The 18468-nt window shown below is 43.2% G+C and overlaps 1 protein-coding gene across 11 annotated transcripts in view; it reads right to left on the bottom strand.

Annotated features, from left to right (window-relative positions):
• raraa (retinoic acid receptor, alpha a) overlaps positions 1 to 18468 on the bottom strand; it is a 406433-nt gene that overhangs the window by 9271 nt on the left and 378694 nt on the right. For 8 of the 11 annotated variants that reach the window (XM_052102287.1, XM_052102281.1, XM_052102290.1 and 5 more), the window contains 3 exons: positions 15005 to 15153; positions 13044 to 13185; positions 7773 to 7933 (listed from right to left, as the gene is read on the bottom strand). In XM_052102287.1, the coding sequence (XP_051958247.1) occupies positions 7773 to 7933; positions 13044 to 13185; positions 15005 to 15153 (452 nt within the window). Of the gene's footprint in view, positions 1 to 7772; positions 7934 to 13043; positions 13186 to 13471; positions 13511 to 15004; positions 15154 to 18468 lie in introns of those variants that run through there. The other 3 variants (XM_052102282.1, XM_052102286.1, XM_052102289.1) reach the window with 2 other exon arrangements.

Below are 18468 nucleotides of genomic sequence, written 5' to 3'. Positions count from 1 at the left end.
TATCAGCAAGAAATCAATGTATGGTGAGCGTACGCAGCGTCTCGTTTCCTCCTTTCAGGGAATCAAGGATACAGTTGTAACCAAACGTCTCCTTTCAAGTCAGTCACTTTGATGATGCATCAGTAGCTGACACTATGGAAAATGTATACCAACGTGCCATGCTACTTATTTACATACACAAGACCTACTAGCCAGTAGGGTAGTTAAAAAGGCATTGACAAAGTCTCCCCTTAGTATTGAGCAACAGGAACCAAAAGAGAGAAACCTCAATAAACAATTCATAGTTAGGAAATATAACAATGGCACTAGCCATACTGGGTAGTGAAATACTGCCTGGACATTTCAGTCCACATATCAGTGGGATAAAATAGTTCAAAACGGTTAAACAGTTAAAGTAATGCCACAAGCCAACAAGATAGTAGAACGTTTAAAACATTGCTCTTCAAACTGGGAAGAATCAGGGAACGGTTTGGTCTTGAGACCAACAGCCAGTACACAATTAAACTAGCCAGTAAGGCAGTAAACATGTCACTGCAAGATGTCCACCAAGAACTCACCCTTCACTCAAGTCAAGGAGGAGGCCATGCTCCTGGTAGGGTGAGCTTTAACACCCAAGGCGAATCATAAGCGAGTGCAATGGTGTCAACAGCTCAGTGAGAATGTCTTTGCTTGGATACAGCCAAAAACATTGAACAGTCTCCAAAGCAGACAAAGAACTGATCCATCAGCCTGAATTGACTCGTCAATGTAGATGTGTTGCGCCGTCACAAGGCATGTGCAGTCTCTGTGCCTTGTCCAATTCAAACGGAGGAGGAGAGAAAGCGTGTAAGGCTACCACCTAAGCTCTGAAGGGAGTGACCAAAACCTTGGGCATACAACACTCCCTGGCTTGAGACTGACTTTTGATAAGCCTGGTCCAAAATGTAAGCAAGGAACATGGACCAACAGGGCCTGAAGATCCCCAATACATTTTACTGAAGCCAAATCAAGTAACAGTGCAGTCTTCTGAGAGAGAATGCACAAGCTTACTGCATCAACTGACTTGAACAGGGAACCTGTAAGCACATTTAGTACAAGCACCAGATCCCAGACTGGAACAGTAGCTTGGGGAGAGGGTTTAAGCCATCTCACTCCTTTTAAAAACGTAATGACCAAAGGGTTATTGATCACAGACAAACCAACCAAAGGGGCATGGCCATGTGCTGGTACCTTACCGCAGGAGGAACACCAGTCAGCGAAAACGTCTCGGGTTATGACTATAACCCTTGTTCCCTGAGAAGGGAACGAGACACTGCGTCGTTGAAAACGACTCTTTGGGGAACGCTCCTTAGCGTGCGCCTCTGAAGTATGAATGAAACTATTCCAATCTTGATTGGTGTTGCGTCATGACGTAACATGTGACAGCATAACCAGATGCATAAAAGTGACGCCGGCACACACACACATTAGCCTAGCGATGAAGCAAGCCGCTCTCAGGCCTTGAGGGGCGTGGCAGGACGACGCAGTGTCTCGTTCCCTTCTCAGGGAACAAGGGTTATAGTCATAACCGAGGCGTTCCCTTCCGAGGGAACTTCGCACTGCGTCATTGAAAACGACTCTTTGGGGAACGAATGCCCACTAGGCCACGCACCGAAAAAGGCCTGCCCTAGGGTGAAACTGAACTCAGGCACTCAGCTAGGGCGAGAGCACACGTCGCCAGGCGTACTAGGGAGGTGCAGACTATAAAACCTGATGAAAGTGTGCGGGGTAGCCCAACCGGCTGCCTCACAGATCTCCTGGAGGGGTACTCCCGATAAGAAAGCCCTAGAGGACACCATGCCTCTAGTTGAATGAGCCCTTACGGCCAAAGGTGAAGGCAAATTAGCACCTTGTAGGCCGAGATAATAGCCTGAACAATCCAATTACTAATGGTTTGTTTCAAGGCAGGAGCCCCTTCCTAGGTGACCCAAAACACACTAACAGTTGGTCCGACCTCCTCCAGGAAGAGGACCTCTCGAGGTAAACGCTCAAAGCTCTGACAGGGCAGAGCAAATGGAGCCTCTCTTCTTCTGCCGACACATGAGGTGGAGGATGAAATGCCTGCAGGACCGTAGACCGTGCCGTGTTAGACGGCACCTTAGGCACATAGCCAGGTCTCGGGTGCAAAATGGCTTTAACTCCACCAGGGGCAAACTCCAAGCAAGCTGGCGTCACTGCCAGGGCTTGAAGATCACCCACCCTCTTTAGAGAGGTAATCGCTAAGAGAAAAGCCATCTTGAACGTCAAGTCCTTGGGCGAAGCCGACTGAAGGGGTTCGAAGGGGGCCAGGGATAACCCTTCGAGAACCACCGCCAGGTCCCAGGCAGGAACCCTGGACCTGGTTGCCGGTCTCATCCTCCATGTACCACGGAGAAAACGAATGACCAGCTGGTGCCTCCCCAGAGGCCCATCACTCAGTGGTGCATGGAGCACTGAAATGGCAGCCACGTACACCTTAAGTGTGGAAGGGAGAGACCACGCAGAGAAGCGATCTTGAAGAAACTCCAGAACTGAAGCCACCGGGCAGTTAACTGGATCTAATTCATGTTCTCTACACCAAGTGGAGAACACATTCCACTTGAGGCCATATAATCTCCTAGTAGACGGAGCCCTAGAGCTAAGTATGGTTTCAACCACCCCGCTGATAGACCAGCATTTAGGTACTGAACCCCTCAGGGGCCAGACCCACAGTTTCCACAGCTCTGGACGAGGGTGGAAGACTGTGCCCCTGCTTGAGACAACAGATCCCTCCTCAGAGGAATCTGCCATGGCTGAGCTATCAGGAGTGAAATTATGTCTGAGAACCATACTCGGGCCGGCCACATCGGGGCAACCAGAAGAAGACTGATGCCCTCTTGGCGGACCCTTTCCAGGACTCCGGGAGCAGAGCGATCGGGGAAATGCGTACAGGCTGAAGCCTCGGCCAAGCCTGTACCATGGCGTCCAACCCCAGTGGGGCTGGATGTGAGAGGGAGAACCAAAGTGGACAGTGGGACGCTCTCGAGACGCGAATAGATCCACTTCCGATGGTCCAAATTTGTCCCACATCAACTTCACCACCTCTGGATGAAGTCTCCATTCCCGGGCCTCAGCCCCTGCCTCGACAGGATGTCTGCTCCCTGATTCTGAACCCCGGAATATATATTGCTCTGATAGACAGTATATTCCCTTGGGACCAAAGAATTATCTGATGCGCCAGTCTGCACAGAGGCGCGATCTGAGTCCTCCTTGTCGGTTCAGATAAGCTACCACTGATGTATTGTCCGAACGTACTAGGACATGGTAACCTTTGATGTCTGGAAGGAAGCTCCTCAGAGCCCTGAACACAGCCAACATCTCTAGACAGTTTATGTGCCAAGAATGATGATGGTCCTGCCACAGACCCCTGGCAAAGCTGCCGTCCACGACAGCGCCCCAGCCAGTGAGGGAGGCGTCTGTCGAAACGGTTTTCGGCGACATGACGCTCCCAACACTGGCCCTTGGGACAGGAACCAAGGTTTCTTCCATATTAGCAGAGAACGAAGGCACCTGCGCGTTACTCTGATTATATGAAATGGATTCCCCTTGGGGGAAAACCCCTTGGTTTTCAGCCACCACTGGAGGGGCCTCATGTGTAGAAGGCCCAAAGGTACAATGTTGGATGCCGCTGCCATGAGGCCCAGCAGTCTTTGAAATTGCTTTACAGTGATGGCCTGGCCTAGCTTTAACCCGGCCACCATCGCCATAAGGGACTCGATACGTGCAGGAGACATGCGTGCCTGCATCGTAACCGAGTTCCACACAACGCCCAGAAACGTTGTGCACTGGGATGGTTGTAACACACTCTTTTTTGAGTTGAGTCTCAACCCCAAACTTCGAATGTGGCCAAGAACGACATCTCAATGCCGAACCGCCATTTCTCGAGACTGGGCCAGAATGAGCCAGTCGTCGATATAATTCAGTATACGGATGCCCTGAAGTCTCAGTGGAGCAAGAGCTGCATCCATACATTTGGTGAATGTGCGGGGAGAACGGAAGAACCCGATATTGGTAAGCTTCGCCCCTGAAAGCGAACCTCAGGAACCTCCTGTGACATGGAAGGATGGATACATGAAAATAGGCGTCCTTTAGATCTATCGTGACAAACCAGTCCTCGGATCTGATCTGACTCACGATGACAGGAATAGTAAGCATTTTGAACCTGAACCTCCTCAGAGACCGGTTCAAAACTCTGAGATCTAAAATCGGCCTCAACCCCCCATCCTTTTTTGGAACTATAAAGTACCGGCTGTAAAAACCAGACTCCCTGTCTGAATGAGGAACACGTTCTATGGCCTCCTTCAGCAGCAGAGATTGCACTTCTTGTTCCATCACCTGCCCCGGAACCACTGTAGTCTGCACCACCCCAGAGAATTTGGGGGGGCGGTGCCCGAACTGCAGTCTGTACCCTGATTTTATTATATGCAGGACCCATGCAGATATGTTGGGAAGATGATTCCATGCCTCTACAAAATCTTCTACTCTCGAGGCTGGTCTCGGGTGTTTTGCGCGCACTGTTCTTGACCTCCTGAAGCGGGATACTGGCAGGATTTGGTCGATACAGTTCTTGTGACCACAACAGATGTGTGTTTTTTATCTTTTGACGCGAACGGCACGGTGTGCGTTCGCTGGAAATTGGTGTGGCCCGAAGCGTCAGAGACGGCGGGAAACCGACACCGATTTCCTGAGGGCTCCGCTATGAGAACAACCTCGGTTGCTCTGTAGCGGGGGTTAGCCCTCGAGGTTCTACCACCCGGTTAGGACCTCTACCCGAAGCCCTCCTAGCCTTAAGGACGTCCCTCAGGTCGGCCCCTGGCTGGAGGGCTTCCGCTGGGAGCGTTTCCTCTGTTGCCAAGCTCCTGGAGGAGGGGCTCTAGAGGAAACGCTCTCCTTTTGCTCTGCACGGTGCGAGGAGCTGACTGAAGGCTGGGGCTGCCATAGAGCGGCCAATAGCGCGGGCCGTCTCTTTAGTGGCCCGGAGAGACAGATCTGCGGCTCTGCGCAACTCCGCGATATCTTCGGGAGTTGGCCCCTCCCCCTCGTCTAAATCTTTCAGGAGATCAGCCTGGTACGCCTGCAAAATCGCCATTGAGTGCAGGCATGAACCAGCCCGACCTGCCGCCATGTAAGCCCTGCTTATTAATGCAGATGTATCTCTGCAGGGCTTACTAGGCAGCGCCGGGGTTTTAAGGGAAGATGCCAACTCAGGAGAGAGGTAACCGGCTAAAGCCTCCTCCACACCAGGCATCTTCCCATAGCCCATATCCCGTGCCCCTAAAACGCTGGGGTTGTGACGTGTGCTGCAGGAAACGCTCGTCTAATTTGCTTCCGACGTGCGTTCCCTGCTCATTTTGTGGCCAGCTAATGTTAAGTCTGGCCACAGCACGCGTCACAACCTGAACCAGCTCCTCATCAGCCTGGCCGAAACCCGGCGTGCTTGGCTCACGGTCATCCACATCAATGCTGAGCATTTCCACTTCCTCGGAAGCAGAGAGCTCGAGCATTGGGACCTGATCGTGGGCAGAAGAAGCCGTGACGTGGGCTTCTGCACCACTCACAGTAGGCTCGGGATCCTCAAACGAAGAATGAGAAAGTGCCGGAGCAGTCTCATTCTCATCTGCAAGATCCCGCTGCGAACCCCACGATCTCAATCGCCGGCTGCCTCAACAGGCGCGGACCAGAACCGTGGGGAACGCGAGCCTGACCATGCTCATCAAAGCACGCCAACCGGGGCGCAGCACTCTCAGGGGTAGTGCTTCACAGCTTTCACAGGCAGATCCCTCGAGAGCTGCCTGTGCGTGCTGCGCTCCCAAACAGTTCACACACAAATGCGTGCGTGTCCCTACCCGTAATAAAACGAGGGCAGGGGTGCACACACTTCTTGAACTGTTCGGTGGCCATAATTCTTTTAAATAGGACAAACAACACCAAGTAAGACAAACAATATACATAGAGCTTGCTGAAGAGCGAAAGCTAATGTGTGTGTGTGCGGCGTCACTTTTATGCATCGGTTATGCCGTCACATGTTACGTCATGACGCAACACCAATCAAGATTGGAATAGTTTCATTCATACTTAAGAGGCGCACGCTAAGGAGCGTTCTCCAAAGAGTAGTTTTCAACGACGCAGTGCGAGTTCCCTCGGAAGGGAACTCACCATTTTTAGGGATATAGCCACCTGGTTGAGGAGGCTCTGTTCTGTAACACGATGTCAAGCTCTGGCTCTGAAAAATCATCGCTGTCAATGAGCCCCGTTCAGGGGCCAGACATGAAGTTTCAACAGCTCCGACTGAGGATGCCAGGCTGTGCCTCTCTCACTCAGTGGAATCTTCCAAGAGGGCATCCAACAGCTCTATCAGGTCTGGGAACCAAGGGCGGTTGGGCCACTCCGGCACAACAAACAGCAAGCTTTCCCTGTCTTCCCGAATTTTGCACAGCACTTGATGTAACAAACGAACAGTGGGAAAAATATTTTTTGTGAGGCCATGTGTGAGCTACGGCATCCAAGCCCAGTGGAGCCAGAGTCATGGAGTACCAGAGGTGACAGTATGTGGTCTCCAGGGCCACAACTGCAGTGTTGTCAGTGCAGATTAGACCGTGAAACAGCACATCTGTCTGAAAAGCTCTCAAGAGCCATGAGAAATGCAAGCAGTTCTAGGCAATTTAAATGCCACGTAGTTCACGCACCTTTCCTGGGGCAGAAGACAAGACGGCTGTTGCACAGGGCTTCCCGGACTGTGTTGGACGCGTTCGTCGTGACAACCTTGTGTCTGGCCACTCGGCCGAGTGCAACGGTCTTCTGATAGAACACAGGTGTTCTCCACATAGCTAGTGCGGCTAGTGTCACTGGGGAGAATTAAGAGATTATGTCACCACATGTGATGACGGACTCTCGAGTTGACCCAACATTGGAGAGGCTTTAAATGTTATAAGACCTGAAGGGTTACGGTGGCCATCAAATTCATAACCTGCTTGAAATATCGCAGTAGTAACTGCTAACCCCAACTTGAACTCATCAAGCACCAAACATCAAGAGTACAGATTAAGTGCGTTCATCCATCAGATGCACCGATGTGGCCACCTAGTCATGTTTAATTCTATGAAGGAAACTTGACGACTGGGCACTAACACGCTTTTCGTCCAGATGTGTAATTAACAGATCCCTGTGCTTGCACGGTTGTTCCTTGGATTGTGATGAAAGCATCCAATCGTCTAGGTAGTTTAATACATTGATACCGCTCAGCCTCACATTTCATAGATGAGTGGGGAATCGTATTGGGCATTGGGACTTTCCCGTGGTGTCAGCTACTGATGCAGGGTCAAAGTGACCGACTTGAAAGGGAGTTCAATATTCTTTGATATTTATGGGTTTAATTTTAATGAGATTATATACTGTTTCAACCAAACTGCTCTTATGGCCAGGTAGAAAAAGAAAACTTGATCAAGGCATGATTTCCTACGCTTTTACTAAATGAACACATATTCACTTTTATGCACCAATATAACAATACAGTATATAGTAAGAAATATGTAGGAAAATATTGCTGTTATAACAACGATATTTTATTATATGAAAAACATTACAATAATGGACAATAAGACCAGAAATGTGTATTAAGAAATAATTCTGATTGCACGTTGACTTTAGAATTTTGATATTCATAATGTTCCATTTCTAATTTTATATCTCCAGCACAATCACTGTGAATCTATAGTGAATATTTGATATATACTCACTGTGGTGTATTTGCCGAGTTGACAGAGTGAAGGGAAGGTCTCTTGGTGAGCTTTTCTGACTCTGCCGATCATCTGCTCCGTTTCTGGACTCAGTGTGTTCCTCTCTGTGCACTCCTGCTTCTTCTCTTCCTTCTTCTTCTTGTTCCTGTCATTCCTAACTGCTACAGAGAGAAACACAACATGGGTATTTTCTTTTGAAACACGCATAACCCTTATTTTAGTGCAATGAATGACTGACAGTTCTGATGTTATTTGGGATGCATCTGTGTTTACATGACTACAAACGCAATGTGGTCATATGAGTTTGAAACTACTTCTATATCACAAAACGTTTTGGACCCTCTTAACACCTGTATTTAGTGCTGTTCACTGAGATAAACGGGGTCTCTCTCTTTGTGGGGTGTGTGTGTTTGTGTTGTGATGAATAGTGCTGGAGGGTGAAATCATACATAATGCTGATGGATCACCACAGGTTTCATTACACCCACAGCTAATCTAATCACACATGACACACATACACTATAATGGCACCACAGTATTTTCTCTCAAGTCTCTGCTAGTGCTTGGACCTTCATTTCATTCCTCTCTCAGGCCTCTGGAGATGTGGAATTCATTCCGAAATAAAAGTAGGCGATCTTCACGTGCATGCATTAGCTCCTTTGACAGATTGGCACAGCGATCATAAGCCGCAAAACACAATTTAATGAAGTCATTAAAGAACTATTAGTCTGGCCGCACCATCACTCATGCACAAGAGCTACTGCCAGACCTGCAATGAGAGAGAGCCAGAGAGACAGGACTCTTTCTGCAGGACTACAAGTATTTCATGCGTGTGTGTCTGGAAATGTGATTTTTACACTCTTGAATTCAGACAATAATGCTCGAAACATTTGCTGCGCAAGTACATGAACACAGATATTAGTGTTTGTTTCTTTTACAGTATGTGTGCTTGTTTCATCCACTGTGAGCCTCTAGAAAGTAAAGACTCATTAAAACATGTTTCACACTCTCACTAGTTTATTTCATTTGTCTACTAATAATGTCCAACAGTGTGTGTACATGCATCACTGGAGATTTATGTCATTTTGTGGTTCAGAAGACAGGGCAGAGAGCACACCCCTATCACCATCAATGAGACGCCAGTGGAGTGTTCATATCACCGATGATCTCACATGGTCTGTTCACACTGAAGCGGTGGTGAAGAAGGCTCTTCAGGTTACTGAGGAAGTTTGGAATGGCAATCCTCAGATCATTCAACACATGCACTGTGGAGAGCATTAACTCTGGCTACATCACTACAAAGCCCTGCAGAGGGTGGAGCTTCCCTCCTTCCAGGACATCCACACGAGGCAGTGTATGAGGAAAGCTCAGAGATCATCAGGGACTCAATGGACTGATCTCACTGATACCATCAGGCAAACGGTACCGCAGCATCAGGACCCGCACCAGCAGGCTGCGGGACAGCTTCTATCTGCAGGCCAATAGACTGTTGAACTCAAAATAATAACATCACCACAGCATAACCCATCCCATCTTCCCGTGCATTGCACTTTATAAGTTCTCCGTTACACTGGTGTCAGACTGATCATGTTACACAGAACTGTCTGTGTCATGTACCGCTCCGCACAGACATACACTCCAGCATTATAGACTGCACTATCATCACTACTCTGTGCCCCTTGCCACTCCATTTGCACTACTGTATACTGCATTGCTCATCCTGCACATGATCACCCTATCACGGCTGTTATTACGTAATGTTTTATGCATACTATATATCTCATTATTCTATATTCAGTACAGTTTATATATTCATATTCTCGTGCTCTGTACATTGATTATTATCTGTACATGAGTGTATATCTGTTGTTCATACTGTACATGTGTCTATTGTGTATTCTGTGGTCTGATATTCATCCGCTCAAGATTCTCACACCTGCACACTCGTGGATACGATTTGATTTGTGTGTCATTTCCAGCACATCTCAAATCCTCTATTGTGTTTAATAGGATTGTGTGCTGAAATGATGCTGATGGAAATGATATTTTTAAACTTGTTCAAATGAAATGACCAACTTCATTGTCTTGCGAAGACTAATTACATAGATAACATTTGATTATCCTAAATACACACAATTAAATGATTTTATCACACTTTTTTGTGTAATCTTGCTAAATGAAACATTGATTGTGAAAGTGATATTTTCCATGATATTTTATCTCAAGCATGCTCTTCACACTTGGTTATCAAGTGCACTAACTTTTGAAGAAAGGATTGTTTTATGGTGGAAATGACATCACAACTGTCCTATTTATTGAAAAATATATAGGAATTATTTTCATGAGATCAATATTAAAATGGTTTGTTTATTTCACTCTTTGTTTAGATGATTATAGTTTTAAACATGTAATCATGTGTATTATTATACTGATAGTCTGATAGACATTCGAGAAGTACCAAAAATAAATGATGAAGTCCTGGTGAAACGTTTCCAATTCAGTTGTAATGTTTCATATAACAGAAGGAGAAATCTGTTCATTTGAATCCAAATCAACCTCTGGGACATGAAATGACCCATAATTAAAGACTATACGCACAGCTGAATGCAAACAACACGCAAGTCGAGATAAAGGGAGTCTGATGCAGCACTTCATTTACACCTTCACTTCAAAAGAAAATGTAAAGGAACAGTTCACCCAATAATTAAAGAGTCATTATTTACTCAAAACAAGAAGGCTAATAAAATAGTCCATATGTCTCGAGTGCTATATTACAAGTCTTCTGAAGAAACACACACAAATTGAAGTCATTATCCACTGATAATCTTCCCCTCCACAAAGCTTCATCTAATTCATGTTCATGTCCAGTATTAAAGAAGGATGTATACATTCCACTAAAAATGAAAGATAACAGCATACAGGTTTATAAGAATCTTCATATTTCCTTTAGGAAATGCAACTCTAGGTTAATGATTTTTAATGCCCACATATGTCTGTTTCAGTGTGTGTGAGTGAGTGAGACTCTTGACAGGGATCATTTGAGAGGAGAAAATTAAAGGACTGACAGATCGTCCGTCACAAAGAAGAAATTCAATGAAAGGATAAAAATGTCAATTTTCCTCCCTCACTCTCTACTCCTCCTCTTTCACTATCCTTCTCGGCAGTAAGCGAGATGAGCTGTGAGTCTAATGCATCTGCGGCTGAGAACACTGCGCTGAAAATTAATGCGTGTGTGTGAAATATTTGTGCTTTAAAATGTTTGCAGGGAGTGAAGTGTAAAAGTGGCACTATGCATCATTTTGTAAATGTGAGTGAAGAGATCTGAATATATCTGAATTTGTGTTAATGGAAGTTAATGTGTGTGTGTGTGTGTGTGTGTGTGTGCGCATCTGGCATTGTGACTGATCTGATGGGTCATCTGTGCCAAGATCATCATGATGTCCACTAGGTCTGTGAATCGTTGTGGTGACCTTTGAGGCCCATATGCTCATAGCTGTGAGACTTGTGCATTAAGAATGTGAAATTCAAATATTCATTGAATTAATTAACATTAAAATGCTAAAACTGTGCCAGACGTTGACTTCAGACCGATTGCATTCTTGAGCTAAACAAGGCAAGATGCTGCGAGACAAACAGAACGCCGGTGTATTGAGACGTGTTTTCAAAGGCTAAAGATTTTAACTTAACACAGCACCTAAAAAAACAGAGCTATCCTGAACAAGACGCAGAATAAACTATGAAACACTGCGAAACGGTCCAAAACATTCATCTACTGTATGTTTACATAGAAAAACAATTGTAAAACTGTGTGGATGGACTCAAAAGCATCCTTTGCCTTTCTGTTGTACTTATTCTGTTACAACAGCCCGTGAGTTTAGAGTCTGAGCCGCTTCACTACTGCGTTTAGTCGAATACAACTACTACCTGGGAATATTACTACCGTACTCACGAGTCTGGGGTAGTACTGTGACACCGGTGAAACACTTGTCTACTGTCTACTGAAGCATGTTTTACTGTTTATGTAACATTTAAAAATATAAACGGGGTGTATCTGTATGAAATGGAAGGCAGTTTTTAACAGTCAGGAATGTTCTTAGCAATAATATATCCGGGTGCTGTTTGGCTTACATGTGTTCGTTGCGCCCTCTTGTGGATCAATTAAAAAATCTGGTGACTTTAAAATTCAAATTTAATTCAAATTTTAGTAATATAAGGTAAAAATTTGAACTCAACCCTGTTGACACAAAACCGCGAGCCTCGTAAAACTTGCTATAAACATGTCCAGGCCATATTTCACCCCAAAAATAAAAGCTATTTGCATTGTGACATTACTTTAAAAAAACATATTACTGTAATTCAAAAATCTCATTCTCATTACTGTTAAAGTATAATAATAAAACATAATGCACATCATCATAATGGAAAAAATTGATTGTTTTTACTGTATTGTCAAAAGTATCTCATTCTCATTAACGGACAGACAAAAATATCTCATTTTCATTGCTGTAATGGGAAAAGCACACCTTCTCTTTACTGTTTTTGGTGTGTATATATTTTATGCTGATCTAAATTAAAATCATCATATTACAGTAATGAAAATAAAATGGGAATTTCAAACATTTTGGGAGATGATGTGATTGACTGACATGAAAATAATGTCACAATGCTGAACAATCTTAATGGTCCTAAAATCTGAATTTTTCTTTTGATACTGGGGTCAAATGTGGAAATGTTTTAGTCAGATTCACCCAAATATTCATTTACACACAATAATGATCAGCTTTGACATGAGATCATTTCCTCTCTCTCTGAAAAAGAAAGCGGCGTTCTGAAACGTAAAGTACACAGGAATGCCGTTTTTCTTACGTCGTTTCACGATTAAGAGAAAGCAGGTTTAATGAAGCCATTTAACACATAAGTGCTGTTCTCACAGGTTTCTGCTTTTACGCAAGAGGGAATCCCCACTATTGCAGCGCATTTCAGCTGCAGGTCACAACAGAAAGTTACAACTCTGGAATATCTGGAAATAAAGCCAAGCAATGGGGAATAATAAAGTGAAGATGTTTGTTATTTACACAAGCGTCGCGGGAAAATTACGTTGAGAAATCTGCTTACTCACCGAGCCGCATGTATACACCGCTTATACAGATCATGTAAACAGAAACGCTGCTTTCTGACAATAAGATTCTTTCTGGCGTTCACATAAACGTCAGTGAGAGTGTGAATCCTCATGTCTTTGTTTGTATGTGCTGTTATTGAAGCATAGCTCACATTCTTTGGACATTCCTACTTCCAGACACTTCTGCAGGCGGCAGTACTGACAGCGGTTGCGCGTCACTTTATTGATGATGCAGTTCTTCTCTCTGTGGCACGTGTACACCATGTTCTTCTGAATACTTCTCCTGAAGAAACCCTAAACGCACATCAAACACACAGTAAGGACCGTAAATGAAAGAAAAGGCAGGTTAATAGAGTGTGCTCGCTGAAGGTCAATCTCTTAATGCTTTCAATATTCATAAGCCTCATTCAGATCCATTGATTCCTGACCACAGTGAAAAGGTCAAGAATCTGTCAGACACTAAGAGCAGAAAGACAGAGAGGAATATAAGTGGGTGTGAAGAGGAGGAATAAAACAATGACTGTGAGGCTCGAGTCTGCTGAAAGAAGAATATGAAATTCTTTTAAAAACATGCTAATACCGCTGTACTCCGCTGTTGTTAGTGTGTGTAGCACAATCCTTGTCACAGCAAACAATGCTTTTCTTGTGTGGGAATGATTCTTTTCCTTGCCTCAGGACACCACAAACTCTTGCAGATGATGTATTTTATTGAGCTGTAAGAACTGAAAGCGTCGGGTTTCTCTAAACGGAACAATGTTCAATGGTTTGTTGCACACTTGATATTTCTATGAGTCCATTTGGGAAAAGCTAAATTGAAATGTAGCTTTTACACTCAACAAGCTAACTACTCATAATTTAAACGTTAAACGTATGGCAAAGAAGTAGTTAGTTACAACAGTGATTAGCTACAGCCAGTAATTAAAGTAGTAGTTAGCTACACAACAACTTACTAACAGAAAAGTACACTGACCAGCCAAACTAAGAGACGAACAAAAGTTCAGTGTGTTTTTGATGACAGCTTCACATCCCTGGATAAGCAGTTCACTATGTGCCTTAATGAGCTTATTAAAAACAGTGTGATTGAATTATATAAATACAGTATATAGTTTACGTATATTTATTAAGATTAAAGGTATAATGAGTCCAATCCTCTCGGAAGTGTACTGGAACTCTCAGAAACAACATGCCGGCTTCCCGTGTGATTATGTTGAATACGAATAAAAGCATTAAAGGTGCTGTAAGCGTTTCTTCATGGAGAGCTATCCATAAAAATGTTCAACTCCCTGAAAGATATGAATGAAATAAGTGTTGTGAGATATCTCACCGGTCTCTGTGACAGATCTAGACTCTGCAAACAAAAATATGTCCGCGGTCAATGGCACTGTCGACCTGTCAATCATTTTGCATGTTCTCATGGTGTTGTAGCAGGTGTGAACTATTGAGGCTTAATACATTTTATGCCATGTTGTTCATAACAGTTGCCAGTTGAGGGCGCTACGTTACTACTGTTGATTTTAACAACCATTTGTGCTCTCAATAAAGCTCATATTTTGCTATCTTTGCTGCGTTTTGGAATTAGGGGCCGTGGCTAATTCAATGGCCCATTATCATGGAAGTAGAAGAGTTAAAATCACTTAAAGTACCTTTAAGTATCGTGAACTGACAGTACAATGGTGTTTTACAACATTTATTAATCTTAGTTCATGTTAATTTATCAAAATACTTTTGTTCATTGTTTTAGATCAGAATACATGAACTAATGCTAATGTATACCACTTTTAATGTTAAAAATGTATTAGCATGTAGAAATCAACATGAATAAATGCTGCTAAGTATTGTTCATGTTAACTAATGTAATTAACTCATTTGAATGAATACAACCTTATTGTAAAGTGTTACTGATAAAAGCTAAATTATAGGACTAAAATCTCAATAAAGGGCAAAGAATCATTTAAACAAATAAATCAAATCAACCCTCTGAATAAAACTAAACCAAAGAGGAAAGTGTCTAAGAACAGCAACTATCACACCAGTGAAACTGTATTTAAGTGAGTAGTGTTTTGCTCAGTTACTCCCCAACACTGGTCAACCACATGCTGTCTGTGTCTGTCACCTTGCAGCCTTCACAGGCGCTGACGCCATAGTGGTACCCTGAAGACTTGTCCTGACACACGAAACAGGGCTTATAGACACGAGGAGGAGGGGGCGGCGATGGAGGGCTGGGGACGATCTCCTCTGAACTCGTACTCTGAGTCTCGATCGCTGTGAAAGACAGAAAGAGATGGAAAGGGTTTCTTGTAACTGGCATCAGATGTTACAAAAAAAAAAAAACAGAAGAACTGCCAACACATTTGAAATTTTGGGGGCGTTTTGCCTCGAGATCCCGTCATTTCCGATTCGGTTCAAATACATGGTGAAGTATGCTTGACAATGAAAGTTTTTCTAAAGAAGAATGAAAAGAAGTTTTAATATTTTTCATTTTCCTCTTGGATACTCCTACTTGTCATTGACCCTTCTGTACATTTAACAGAAACATTTAGTCATTAGCATATTTCCCATCCATCAAACATTTTTAAATAAAGACTCACAAGCCTTGACGCAAACTAACCAGCCCTGAGCTGAATCACAACATCACAGACTTTAAAAGGGTAAAGACTGTTTACTTAACGTCCTTAATGAAGAAATGAACTACAATCCCATGATGCACTGTGTAATTGAATATCCACAGTTTTCCTGACTAACCATTGGATGATTCGAATGAAATGCATCAATTCTTCAATTACAAACTCTTCAGACATGTTCAGTAAGTTCTGTTCTCTGTTTTGTGTTCTGTTGTCACTATCACTGTTTTTAGAGAAACAAAACGAGTTTTCGCTTGAACGCCTCAATGTCGCGAGGGGGTTATAAACAATAACAGAATTTGACATATTTGGGATAAAATTCATGTACAAATGCAAAAATAATCAAATGATTTGTGTCTTAGTGTGATTAAATATACAGTTTGCATGTGATGTTCACTTCAAAATGATAAACCTCATTGGTCCCTTTCAAGGCTAAATAGTCTCTGATTCATTAGAATCACACGCGCTCTGCAGATTACAGAGAGAAGAGCACTCATTAACCTTGAAGTGTGCAGTACATGAAGAATATTTATTTATAGAATTAAATCACATTGCTTTGCAGTTTAATAAATACCTTAAACCAGTGTTTCCCAAACTGGGATATGCTTACCGTTGGGGTACACCGAGTGACAACTGGGGTACACGATTACAATTCTGAGATTCTTTCAATTTTATCACAGTCTAAAATTCATTCAAACTCAGTTCATGTCTTTCTCACTGGCAAAAAGTATTTTTGACGTAGCTTAGTGATGGCAAGTAAAATTCTTAACTTTTTTACCAGACTCGCACATGTCCACGATTTTATTTTTGAATTTTTTCACAGTTTAAAACGTAATTTGTATTTAAGGTAGGATGCATTATAATTGATTCTGTTCATAAGCACTGATGACAGGTGTCAGACATTCACATGCAGTCATTTCCACTCACGTTTGCTGTTTTCACATTGTTGCATGATGTTTTTCAGCAAATGAGCTCAACCTGTCAAATGTGACATAAAAAAGCACCCTGAGCTGACTGCACAGATACTCAATGCTCAAATTCGGCTGGCAATGCCGTATCTTTAATGATGCGCAATTCCAGACACAGAACTGAACGCTATACTTGCATCCCGTGAGGCGATGAAGGGGGAGTTTTCAAGTTATGCAGTTATATCATATCTAGCATTTCCATCTCAATCTGTAAGCCACTTAGTCAGCATGTACAAAACGTACAAATATAACATGTTTAATATAAGGAGTTGTTTTACAAAGATAATTGTGTTAAATATACCTATTTTCAAATGACCTTGTGTGAAAGTTATCTATGTGTTAGAGAGGGGGTATGTGAAAGGATGTTGAATGTTTGGAGGGGTATGTCACTGTAAAAAGTTTGGGAACCACTGCCTTAAACCATATAGCGAACTGCTTATCAGTGGAACGCGATAACAGATTGGTCAGTCAGATGTTCCGTTTACCTGCCATCCTACATTTCTGACATTAGCTTGCGGGCCACATGAAAGGAGGTGGCGGCATTGAGTTTGACAAGTGCTCTAAAGTAACGGCACTATGGAGCCACATGCTTTTTTTGACAATTTAACACACTAAACATCACAATATCCACTAAGAACATACGACTAAACATAATATTCCACTTGATTGTGTCTTTCGCATTGTCGCTGCTAAGCTGCAATTTCCATTTCCATGGTAACAGTGGCTTCTCTGATTGGTGAATCACACTTACCGGGAGACTCATGAAACATGTGTAGCACAGTTGTGCTGCTCATAATTATCCAATCATCACATGACAGAACAAGACATAAACACTTGTAAACACATTTCAGACCAGTGGCAGAGCAGCACTGAAGTGAGGATGACCAGACACTGCTAGCTTGAATTGTAGACAGTTTTTCTGCAGTTTTTCTGCAGCACCTGGGCCATTCCATGTCACATCAACCCAAACTCATTAGATTCGGACAACTTAGATTTAGTTAAAACCAAGTTTGAGATCCCCACGCTTTATGGTCTCTGATGCCCAGACACTTTTAGTACAGAAAAAGGCTAATGGGACAATCAGTACAAATAGAATAGAGTTACAGAACAGCTTTGCAGATGTACATTTGTCCAGATGTACTGTACATGAACTCCAAAAACTAGATAGTTTCTCAAAGCTAAAGATCATAGATGAAGCGTGTCTTAGTGTTCCTCTGGATGAATGTAGTAAAACATGGAATTCTGATTGTCACTCAGGGTAAACTTCTGGCTTAGGATCAGCTTCCCCACCTCAAATTCAAACCTTAATAACAAGTGAGAAGTGAAAGTCTGACTCTAGATCAGTGGCTGTGGACGAATTCATCTTACATGAGTGGTTTCGGCCGAGCACGGTGTCCATGCGATCAGGTCTGAATTTGTGAAATCATCAGATATTTTCTCAACAAATATTAAATAAAGTATTGTAACTCTTGGATTGGGTTATGGTAGTACGAAAACAAGTTCATAACAAGTTTGTAGTGTTCCTTTTTAAAAATTGTATTCATTCACATCAAACTCGAAATGAACTAGCACGAGATGACTTCAGCAGAAATCAATTCATCAGACATATTTATTGAAGACTCTCTCCATTGGATCTTAGCTGGACTTCTACAGCTTTTCAAGTCATGGCTGCATGACATTGTCAGTGCGGACTGTGGCGTATAGCAGTGGCGGCTTGTCAATAGAGGGCGGTGGGGCGCCGTCTCCATCAAAATTCCAGAAATATAACTGAATATAAAAATGAAATAAAAATAAAAAAATAAAATTGTTTACTCATACGATGTGCAGGCTGGTAGTAAGAGCCTCAGCATTTAATAAAAACTGGCTTTAATCGGTTAACTAGTTTCTATGTTTTTCAATATGTTTCATGCGGTTTCATGGGCAAGGGACGCCGGACAAATTGATGTCTATCTGAGTCCTTAAATTTTCGGGCAGCATTTGACCTGAAG

Source organism: Xyrauchen texanus, chromosome 33, assembly GCF_025860055.1.
Source record: "Xyrauchen texanus isolate HMW12.3.18 chromosome 33, RBS_HiC_50CHRs, whole genome shotgun sequence".
In the NCBI taxonomy this organism is placed as follows: Eukaryota; Metazoa; Chordata; class Actinopteri; order Cypriniformes; family Catostomidae; genus Xyrauchen; species Xyrauchen texanus.
This window is presented reverse-complemented; position numbering and strand designations above follow the sequence as displayed.